The sequence below is a fragment of the Ornithorhynchus anatinus genome, chromosome 14 (assembly GCF_004115215.2).
Source record: "Ornithorhynchus anatinus isolate Pmale09 chromosome 14, mOrnAna1.pri.v4, whole genome shotgun sequence".
Lineage (NCBI taxonomy): Eukaryota > Metazoa > Chordata > Mammalia > Monotremata > Ornithorhynchidae > Ornithorhynchus > Ornithorhynchus anatinus.
Window position 1 is genome coordinate 29,438,756 of NC_041741.1, and position 12,144 is coordinate 29,450,899.

At 39.2% G+C, this 12,144-nt stretch overlaps 1 protein-coding gene across 7 annotated transcripts in view; it reads left to right on the plus strand.

Annotated features, from left to right (window-relative positions):
- LRRIQ1 (leucine rich repeats and IQ motif containing 1) overlaps nucleotides 1-12,144 on the plus strand; it is a 165,697-nt gene that overhangs the window by 86,650 nt on the left and 66,903 nt on the right. For all 7 annotated transcript variants that reach the window (XR_003764483.2, XM_029079406.2, XM_029079407.2 and 4 more), the window contains one exon: nucleotides 8,088-8,189. Coding sequence is in view for 6 of the 7 variants with exons in the window: in XM_029079406.2 (XP_028935239.1) it covers nucleotides 8,088-8,189 (102 nt within the window). In the remaining variant the exon portion in view is untranslated. The remainder of the gene's footprint in view (nucleotides 1-8,087; nucleotides 8,190-12,144) is intronic.

Consider the following 12,144-nt stretch of genomic DNA (forward strand, 5'->3'; position numbering starts at 1 on the left):
GGTTATCAGGTTGTCCCATGTGGTGCTTACAGTCTTCATCCCCATTTTACAGGTGAGGGAACTGAGGCCCAGTGAAGTGACTTGCCCAAAGTCACACAGCTGACAAGCGGCGAAGTCAGGATTAGAACCCATGACCTATGACTCCCAAGCCTGGGCTCTTTCCACTGAGTCACGCTGCTTCTCATTCTTATGTGAACCATTCCCTGAAAAGATGAGGCCAGTTGTATAAATGGCATTTTGGTCATGTGCCTAGGAACTTCACACGTCATAGGTTAAGTTTTTCAAATCCAAGCTAGAGACCAATGAATGCTCCACCAAATATGAAAGCAAACATACTAATTCCAACACCTTGAAGACGGTCCATTAGAGGGCAGCACATTCCATACCACTCCAGCAATTTCGCTTTATCCTCCATCCTTTATGAGCAAAAAGTAGAAACTTTCAGCTAGGTAGGAGCAGGAAATATCCTTAAATCAGGTCAGACACCTTTCAAAGCCCGGTTATATCCCCGATTAGACTGTAAACCCGTCATTGGGCAGGGATTGCCTCTAACTGTTGCCGAATTGTACATTCCAAGCACTTAGCACAGTGCTCTGCACATAATGAGCGCTCAATAAATACTATTGAATGAATGATAGGTATTAGGCACGTGTGGCATAAAACTGGCTTTTGTCATCATAGAATCTCCTTTATGGAACGAAGTGCTCTTGAATTTATGTCTGCTATATAATAACAATGTTGGTATTTGTTAAGCACTTACTATGTGCAGAGCATTGTTCTAAGTGCTGAGGTAGATACAGGGTAATCGGGTTGTCCCATGTGAGTCTCACAGTTAATCCCCCTTTTACAGATGAGATAACTGAATCACAGAGAAGTTAAGTGAATTGTCCACAGTCACACAGCTGCCAAGTGGCAGAGCGGGGATTCGAACCCATGACCCCTGACTCCCAAGCCTGGGCTCTTTCCACTGAGCCACGTGCTATATTGTTAGGTTGTACTCTTCTAACCACTGAGTACAGTGCCTTGCACACAATAAGCACTCAATAAATATGGTTGACTGATTGATTGAATATTATTTCATAGAGAAATGTCTGTACGTTTATGAGTCTCTTGGTAATCTTTGAATTCCAGAACCTTTTCTCATCCTTTTTGCCCTCCTTTGTAATGTATTCCTCTTTTAACATCCACAGGTCTTATGCTCCACTTTCATCTCTTTCTGGATCATTTCCACCATAGTATTTCCCAGCCCTACAGCACCTATGTACATATCTGTTGCCGAATTGTACATTCCAAGCGCTTAGTACAGTGCTCTGCACATAGTAAGCATTCAGTAAATACTATTGAATGAATAGCAGAGTTATTTCCCCTTCTTCTTATGGAACTGAGGTAAAGAGATTACGTGACTTGCCCAAGGTTACATAACAGGCCAGGGTTATAGTGTCCTGACTTCCAGACCGAAGCTCATTCCAGTAGGCCATGATTCTTCCCAGAAGATGCTGTCGATGATAGTCATGGTGATGACAGTGATGAGAGTGGTTATGATGATGATGTTCTACTGATGGCGAGCCAGGATTTGTTGTTGATTACCTTAGCACGATTATTTGATATTGAGTATAGCTTGGAGAAGACAATGGTACAACTGCTGCCAAAATTGGGCAGCCAATTGGCTTAGTAGTTGTCAGAGCCCAAATCAGATTTGATGGTGCCAAATGGTTTTTAAGGTCTTTGAAAAATTTCTCCACTGAACTTTTTGTGTTGTACTGCAAAGGCAGGGCTTGCTACATTTTAGTCTGCAGCTACTTTGCGATTCCAGGAGGCATGGTTCACTATATTATAACCAGATGGATTCTCTCACACTGATATCTTCAAAATTTCACTTTGATGGTTCCTTTGCCTCTGCCTTCAAATTTGCTTACATCTGTCTTGTACTTATAACAAAAAGTTTTTTTCTGCATCCTTCAGCTCTCTCTAGGATATCTACCTTTCTGTCTTCCTGCCTTTATTTTGTCTCCCTTCTCCTGGAAACAGTATCCAACCTCGGCTTCACTGACACTGTTCTCTCCTGGTTTTCCTCCTATCTCTCCGGCCGCTGATTTGCAGTCTCTTTCACGAGCTCCTCCTCTGTCGTCCATCCCTTAACTGTGGGTGTCCCTCAAGGTTCAGTTTTTGGTCCCCTCGTATTCACCAACTACACCCCCTCCTTTGGAGAACTCATTCACTCTCATGATGGCCTCAATTATTTCAATGTAGATGACTCCCAAATCTACGTCTCCAGCCCTGATATCTCTCCCTATCTGTACTTGGATATCTTGCCATCACCTCAAAACTTGACATGTCCAAAACAGAACTCCTTTCCACCCAAACTCTGTTCTCCCTCTGACTTCACCATCACTGTAGAGAGCACCACCATCCTTACTGTCTCACAAGCCCATATCTCTTGACTTCTGTCTCATTCAACTCACATATTCAATCTACCACTAAATCCTGTAGATTCAACCTTCACATCATCGCTAAAATATGTCCTTTCCTCTCCATCCAAAGTGGTACCACATTAATCCAGGCAATTATCCTATCCCACCTTGATTACTGTATCAGCCTCCTTGCTGACCTCCCTGCTTCTGACCTCTCCCCATTCCAGTCCGTACTTCATTCGGTTGCCTGGATCATTTTTCTACAGAAATGTTCAGTCCGTGTTTCCCCATTCCTCAAGGACCTCCAGTGGTTGCCCATCCACCTCTGCATCAAGCAAAAACTCCTTACCATAGGCTTTAAAACACTTAATCACCTTGCCCTCTCCTAATAATAATAATGTTGGTATTTGTTAAGGCTTACTATGTGCAGAGCACTGTTCTAAGTGCTGGGGTGGATACAGCGTAATCAGGTCGTCCCACGTGAGGCTCACAGTCTTAATCCCCATTTTACAGATGAGGTAACTGAGGCACAGAGAAGTTAAGTGACTTGCCCACAGTCACACAGCTAAGTGGCAAAGCAGGGATTCGAACCCACAACCTCTGACTCCCAAGCCCGTGCTCTTTCCACTGAGCCACGCTGCTTCTCTACCTAGAGAGGAAGCCTCTCTGCTTCCTACCTCACCTTGCTACTCTCCTACTTCAACCCAGCCACACACTTGATTCCTGTAATGCAAACTTACTCACCGTACCTTGATCTTGTTTATCTCACTGCCAACCTCTCTCCCATGTCCTGCCTCTGGCTTGGAATACCCTCCTTCTTCATATGGACAATTATCTCCTTACCTATAAAGCCCTATTAAAGGCACATCTCCTCCAAGATGTCTTCCCCGACTAAGCCCTCATTTCCACTTTTCCCACTCCCTTCTGCATCACCCTGATTTGTTACTTTTATTCACCACCTCTCTCCCAGCCCCCCACAGCTCTTATACATATATATATCCACAATGTATTTATTTATATTAATGTCTGTCTCCCCTTCTAAACTGTAAGATCACTGTGGGCAGGGACTGTGTCTTTTACATTGTTGTGTTGTACTTTCCCAAGCTTTTAGTGCAGTGTTCTGACAGAGTAAACAATAAATACGATTGATTCTAATATAGAAATTACCTGGTTCTCCTTCTACCTCTCTGATAATTCCTTTTCATTCTCGTTAGCTGGCTCTTCTTCCACATTTCACCCCCTAACTCTGAGTGCTCTACAAGGCTCTGGACTTGGTTCCCAACCCTTGTCACTTTGCACTCACTTTCTTTGCTTGCTTGCATGATTTCAGCTACTAGCTCTATACAGAGGATTTCTAAATCTACCTCCCTAACCCTAACCTCTCTTCTGCTAATCCATCTCACATTTCCTCTTCCTTTCAGAACTTCTCCACATGGGATGTCCACCAGTGCCTCAAAGTTAACATATCAAAAACTGACTTCTAAACCCACTCTGCTTCCTAACTTTTCCATGTCTGTAGATAACACACAGTCCTACCTGTCCTAGAAGCCCACAAACATGGTGTCGTCTGCAATTTCCCACTTTGAGGGCTCTTAGTCATTTAATTAATACATTCTGCTGGTTCTCCTATCACAGTATTTCCCTGATCTGCTCATTCTTTTAGAATTCATTATTAAACTGCTGAATCAGTCTTACTATTTTCCCAGTCACCAACCTCCCATTGATTAATGTATGATACACACCACTTCCTAGATCATGTTCACAAAATTTACTTTGGCATGTGTCTTTCCACTCTTCTGAACTCTGCAGTGGCTACCTATTTTCGTTCACATCAAAGAGAAACTTTTTAGCACCGGCTTCAAGGGTCTCTGCCGTTTTCTCCATCTTACATATAGATCCTTTTTTCTCACAACTCCCCAGCTCACAATCTTTGCTCTCATCAAACTCATCTTCTAAAGATTTTCACTCCTGATTCTCCTACTCTTGACACCTCGTTCTCGTTCTTCCCTCTGTCTGTGAATTTCTCCCCTGTAAGTCCACTGCACCAAAACAACTCTCAACCTTGTCTGACCTGCAATCTTTCTGTTGGTACCCATGGATATCCTTGGATCAGGCCAGATTTAAAAAACCTTATCAGCGGATGTGGGGCAGGTACAAGTGAAACATGCAGTATCCATCCAATCTCTAATGCAGCTTGACTGCCTAAATGCTGGGAGATGTTTGTTCATTTGATTTATGATATTTCATGGTTAAACTTTTACTATATGCCAAACACTGTTGTAAACTCTGGGGTATGTACAAGTTAACTAGGTCAAACACAGTCTCTGTCCCACATGGGGTTTACAATCTTAAGTAGGAGGGAGAACAGGTACTGAGTCATCATTTTACAGTTTTGGAAACTGAGGCACAGATAATCATATTGATAATAATAATACCTCTGGTATTTGTTAAACACGTACTGTGTGCCAGACACTGTACTAAGTGCTGCGGTGGATACAAGTAGATCAGGTTGGGACAATCCCTGCCTCACATGGGGCTCACAGTCTGAATCCCCATTTTATAGATGAGGACCCCGAGGCACAGAAGTGAATTGACTTACCCAAGGTCATACAGCAAGCAGTTGGCAGAGGAATTGGCAGAACCAGAATTAGAACCTAGTTCCTCTGACTCCCAGGCCCAGACTCTTTCCACTAGGCTTCTAATAGCAGTCACTCTGCTGTTCCCTCAGGGCTGAAGCACTAAAGGCTGAGGCTGGAGGGAACAGGAAGGGATAAGGCAGGGAGAAGGAGGGAGAATGGACAAAAGAAGAAAGGTTGTGGAAGCTACAGAGCCCAGCTGTGACTAATACCTATCCTGGACATTCTAATTAAGGTGATAACTGCTCTCTCATTCATTCAATGTAGCACCAGGCAACCTTCCCCACACCCAATTTGAACCAGCATAATAATAATAGTGGTATTTGTTAAGTACCTACTATATGCCAGACACTGTACTAAGCCCTGGGGAAGATACAAGATGATTGTGTTGGACACAGTCCCTGTCCCACATAAGGGCTCACAGTCACAATCCCCATTTTACAGATGAGGTAACTGAGATGCAGAGAAATGAAGTGACTTCCCCGAGGTCACACTACAGACAAGTGGCAGAGTCGGGATCAGAACCCAGGTCCTTCTTACTCCCAAACCTGTACTCCATCCACTAGGGCATATTGATTCTCACATTCTCGCACTCATTGTTGGATCCAATGAGCAACCTTAACAACAATAATAATAATGATAACGATAATGATAATAATGATAACATTTGTTCAGTGCTAGTTATGTGCCAAGCACTGTCCTAAGTGTTGGAGTAGGTATAGTCAGACACAGTCACCATCCCACATGGGGCTCAGAGTTTTAAGGGGGATAGAGAACAGTTATTTAATCCTCATTTTACAGATGAGGAAACTCAGGCACCAAGAAGTTAGTTACATTAGATACATTACCCAAAGCCACCCAGCAGGTAAGTACTATGATGCACAATCCTGTTCTCTGTCCCCTGGATCTTAATGTCAGATATCTAGATCATCAGACCCATAGTGATTTATTAGATTATTGTATGATAGGTTATAGTGAGTACATATTTTAAGGGAGTAATAATCCTTCTTTGTGACTGAGCCAGCATTTTTTTCTGCTTTTACTATAAACAGTAGATTAACAGGCTTGTAGCCTTTTAAAGTCAGTGCAAAAGTGGCTTCAGACATCTGGCCACCTGAGGCAGGGATTGTTTTGCTGCCCACCAGTTCTATAGGATTTCATCTCATTAATCAAGCAGTTCTGCATTTCATGTGACATCATTTTGTTGTATTGCAGCATAATGTAATGATATCACGTGGGAAGCCTTGACCCCGCCTCTCTCTGCCCCCAGATCATTTCTCTTGGGGAACTTCTGATCCTCTTGAGTGTTACAAAGCCAAAGCAGCTAACGCAGAGAGCATTTTTGACTCAGGCGGGACTTTTTAATTTTCAACTGTCAATTCACTTGGAAGTCATGGCTTAGTTTTTGCGCCATCTGAAGTCAGCTTATTGTCTCGGTCCTGTAATTGAGCAAATGTCTCAGGGCACAGAGAAAACTCCTACAAGCCTTGGAATTCTATGTGTACTGTATTGTTTTTCTATTAATATGTAAATATTATAATTTTGAACTTGCACTGGTTCCAGTCTCTGTGAAATTTCTGTCTGGCACTGCAGTGTATGCATGTGTTTGTTTTTTTTTAATTCAACTTATCGGTTTCTCAAACCACTGAGCCAAAATTTTATGACTCTGTTCATTCCATATGACACATCAGCTTTTACTGCCACTGATGCCTGCTCCCTGCCCGATCTACATGACTCCCCTTCCACTAAGGATATCCCTTCCAGTTTCCTCTGTTTTACCTACCATCCTTTTATCTGACTCCTACATTATTTTGTTTGACATACTCAAAAATCCCCTTATTCAATCCACCACTTTCAATCTTCAACTTCATAGGTGAAGCAGCATGGCTTAGTGGATAGAGCAGAGGCCTGGGAGTCAGAAATTCATAGGTTCTAATTTCAGCCCTGCTGCATGTCTGCTCTATCTGGGACAGGGACTGTGTCCAACCTGATTACCTAGCATCTATCCCAGTGCTTATAACAGTGCCTGGCACATAATAAGCACTTAACAAGTACCATAATTATCATTTTTATATTCTAGGAAAAGGAAATGATCTTAGGACAATGGCAACTATTCCTGGAACAAGATGTCATTTGGTTCTGTCCTGCTTCCCTGCCTGCTACTTATAGCTTCTTGTGGGCAGGGAAGGTATCTGTTTGTTGTTGTATTGTAATATCCCCAGTGCTTAATACAGTGCTTTGCACACAGTAAGTGCTCAATAAATATGATTGAATGAATGAATGGATTTAGATTATTCAGAAGCAAAAGAAAAGAAAATAGCATTCTACTGAAAATTTTACTTTACTGAACAGCGTATATTGTGTGTCTGGGAGAAGAGGACCGTTTAGAGAAGCGATAAAAATATTTGTGTCACAATACATTTTGCTATCTTCATCAAACTCATTATTCTTTTACAGTGGTTTATCATAAACATTTCCTTGATCCAACTGGGGCATTCTCTTCCTGCCCGACTTTAAAATAGATAGGATCAGTAAAATGAAAGAATCAGGGTCTGAATAAGAATCACTTTTTTAGATTGCCTTAGACTGATTTGTTGGACGTGTGTATATATGTGCATATTCAAGGACAAATTTTAAATAAATTTGTAATAAAAAAATGATTTGTTTTATTGACTACTTTCCCTTTATCATTTAGACCTTTAAATTAAAAAAAAAAAACCAGAAATACCCAAAAATTTAAAATTGTATTTATTTAATAACTGTACCTTTATCTTTTACACCATGCACTTCTGGGATTTTTTTTAGCAGAACAGGTTGATTCATTCAGTAAATATACAAATCGAAATTCAAAAGAATGAATCGACAAGTGTTGTCCATGCTCACCTATTCACAATAACTCATGTATGGTAACACTATTTTTTTCTGTTAATTGCTCTAGAGTATATTTTGATCACTCTTAAATTCCTTAATCAAAAATAGCTGTTTAATGGAATGAGTTAGTCAGACTTGACCTTTGGTTTCACTTGTTCTTTTTTTCTAGACCCAGCTGTGCGACTGGCATTATTCAAAAACAATGAAAATAAACATCTCCCTGTGAAACCACCAAGGAAGACACTGCCTGCAAGAGTAGGTTACTTTGAAGGTATGAACCAGAGTTAACCATACTTGTTTTTGTATTTTATAAAGGTAATGAAGATTGAAAGTTGCTCTTGAATAATAGACTCTATTATTCTTAAATTTTCAGCACAAATATGCTCAGTATTTAGATACGTCTATCATTGAAATTATGAAATTGAATATTTGAAATTTTGAGAAAAAATGAAGAAACTCAAAGTCATCAAAATCATGTTTCTCATTATTAGTATAACCACTAAAATAACTGGACCCTCATGTTATTTTACCTATTCGGCAATGGTACTTTGATATTGGTATGTTTGCCTAATTGACGAGAATTTTGATAAAGAAAGACTTCAAATATTCTAACATTGTACATACAATGGCACAGTCATGTGCTATACTGCTGTTTTATATTACATTTTAATTTATTAACATTTGCTTATTTTAGCAAATTAAATACACTTTTTTTTCTGTTAGCTTGTCATCAATTGTTAAAAAAAAGTGCTCATTACATTGAAACTCATAAGCATCCAAATGGGAATTTTTGAAATGTTCTTACTATGTTTGGAGTTTTCTTCAACTTGGTTTTCTGTAAATAGGTTCTCATGTCATATTTACATTTTTGCATAATAATGTGTAACAGAGGAATTATTATAATATATCAAATGTGTTGAAAATTGCATCATGCAGATTCTACTACTTAGGACACATGCAGATTTCTTTTTCAAGGGACTGAACTGAAATATTGCTATAAATATGAATATCTCACATAATGAAATATGAAAATGAAAATACACCTTTTAAGATTTCTACTCGGGTAATGTCATGCGTCACAGTTAGAGGCATGGTTCTTTCAAAGGAGTAGTCTTCAATTGTTCCCATTTCAACTCTTTGTTAACATCAGATAAAATGAATCCATCAAAGCAAAAGCATGGGATATTTACGGGAGCAAAAATGGAGCATCCAGAATTCACAGGACTACTCATAAACCATTGTCCTTGTATGTGTATGAATGTTTGATATGTATTCACATGCATGCTATGTGTAACAAATATTTCACGCCAATAGAGCACATCATACATATTAGGTTCTAATATATCTAGTTATTTATGGTTAATGGTTATCAGTCACTTCTTTTTTATTGGTGTATGTTAATCACTCCTTTGTATATTATTATTCCAAGTCAGTCTTCAGAAATAATTGGAAAGCATTAAAGTAACATAGTTAAATAGATGTTTCCAATAGATGTTTGAAGGTGAAAGCATGGCCCAGGGATTGAAAACAGTCTTAAAAAGTTTTAAAATGGTTTTACAACACAATGTAGGGATTGAGGGTTTAGTAAGGTTTCATGTTCTTGTTATATTCTCAATACCACAGTTTTATTTCTTTAAATAAGGGGGAACGGAAATTCTAACCAAAATCAATAGCAACTCCACAGATGTTACCTGTTAAGTAGGAGGATTGTTACTTCAGAAAGGGGATGCCCTAGGAAGAGAGACAATTAGAGCAATTTTGCCCCTTTAAACCGGAACATGTCTCAGTTGTAGATAGAAGAAAACAGCTTAACATGCAAAGTATTACTTGAATCTGCCTTGTTCTTTGGCTGTGATCATTTGTCAATGATGAGAAAAGCTGCATTGAAAAATACAATGTGCACTGCCTATAAAATACCCAAGGATTAAAGGTTGCATCTCTGCAAGGATTTTTAATGTACTTTTTGATATGAGGCAGTGTATTTTAATTTGTGTCCTTTGTCCATGTGATGTGTGTTTTCCCATGTGAAGTGTGTTTGCTTTCCATCTCTTGTAACCTCAAGTGCATCTGGTATTTTATTAATTTCATAGTATGGCTTTAATGTACTTACCAATTTTTCTAGGGAATAGCAGGCATTTTATACATTTTTTTGAAAGGAAAAAGTTTACTAAAAACAGTTAGCTATGAAAGTTTGCTGAATTGATGAAAAATTCAAATAAGAATGAATGTAACCCCCAAAAGAGGAATTTCTAAGTTTGACACCTTAATTCACCAGTATTTGCTCACAGATTGGGATTCTTGTGAGTGCCTCATGTCAAGTGAGATCTAAGTACGCAAAAGTAGTTGACAGCATTGACTTTTCATATTCTGGATTTCGTTAATATTACAGAATACTACTAAAACACTTTCATAATTTCCTGTTCTTTTGTGATGGCATTGAATGAAATCTTTCCTTTCCATTTGAGAGTGCTGAATCTGTGGCTCCATTAACAATTTTTTGACATCTCATACAAAATGCAGAAGTGTTGCTTTATTTTTTAAATTAGCTTTTCTAGCATACTATACAAGAAATCTCCCTCAAAGCTATTAGTTGTTGATGTATTACTTTGTACTTTATGCATTTTACATTTACATTTTGCATACCATTTGTAAGTCTTCTTTTGAAAGGGAAACTCATTTCCCATATTTTTGCTACCACTCAGTTCCTTTAATCCCAGGTTGGGAGTTCTTGGTGGCACTTTTTGCTGTTGTGAAGCTTTAGGACTTAAATGCCTAGGGGACTGAGCACTGGCAAAAAAGAAAGAAAATATTTTAAAGCCATATTTTTTAGCGGTCATGGGTAATGATGGAATTTTTGAAACTTAGTCTGTTAAGATTCTGATGATAATTTTGGGCATGTATTCAGGTTTTAGTCAGCCCAATTGAGAAGGAATGATATTCTTTGGCTTTTTAGCATGGTTGCACTTAAAACTTCACTCTGGTAACACAAATGAACTATAAGGTTTTACTGTATTTTATGCATCCTTGAAGCCACTGTCCTGATTGGTTCTCCATGTAGGTTTGGCTACAGTGATGGTTATGTGAGGAAATGATTACAAAACTTTCATCCACTTTATCTGGATAGCTACAATGAGCCAAAAATGTGACCAATTTTTTTTTTCTTACCCCACATATTAGGGAAAGAGAAGTGTACATAGTCCAACTAATAATGTCTTTAGATTGTGACTGTAATGGTTTAAGTTTTCTTTTGATCTTCTGCAGATCTCTCTCTCTTCTGCTGTATTCCTGAATTGTACAAAATGGCAAGTTTTGATTACCTGCCTTAGTCTGCCATCTTACCTTCTTCATGAGTTACAAATACACACTCATTTATTTTCACCATTAGACTTGTAAATATGCTTATGGTTACTCCACTGATAGAATGTAAGGTCTTTGTGGACTGGGACCATTGCACTTCTCTATTCTGGAATTTCCAAGCACTTAGTGCATGCACCACAACAACTAGGTGTTCAGTGAATGCTACTTCCACTGCAAAGATGATGAAACTATGACATTTTCGGTAAAGACTCAAAGCTATGTTGTTCAGTGCTCTATGTTGAGCTGAAATGAGGCATTTGAGGGTGGGTTGGGGATGTTTAATGGATAGAGTTGATGTGGATACAAGTGGATGTGGGGAGGCTTCAATCCAATACTCCCAGGTCTGTGTTACCTCTTCTGTGCCAGACTTAAAAACATCTGTAAAATGCAACCTTCCTTGATCAGAATGAGCCCAAAGAAAAGGATTTCTCTTCAATCAATCAATCAGTGGTATTTCAATTAATGACATTTATTAAGTTCTTACTGTGTGCAGAGCAGTGTTCTAAGTGCCTGGGAGAGTACAGTACAACAGAGTTGGTAGACACTTTCCCTGCCCACATGAAACTTAAAGTTCAGAAGGAAAGACGAACATTAAAATAAATTACCGGTATGTGCTTTAGTGCTGTGAGACTGAGCGGGAGAATATCAAGTGCTTAAAAGCTACAACTTGAAGTGCGTAGAAGATGCAAAAGGGAGAGAGAAAGAGTAGGAGAAGTGATGGCTTAGTGTGGGAAGACCTCTGTGATTGGGTTTGACTTAAAAAAGAATTTCCAAACAATGAAAGAAGAGGCAGAGGGCAGTTGGGGAAACCTCCTTCTTCAGAGACCATGAAGAGCAATACAAATAGTAGTCATCTGTAGTCCCACTGG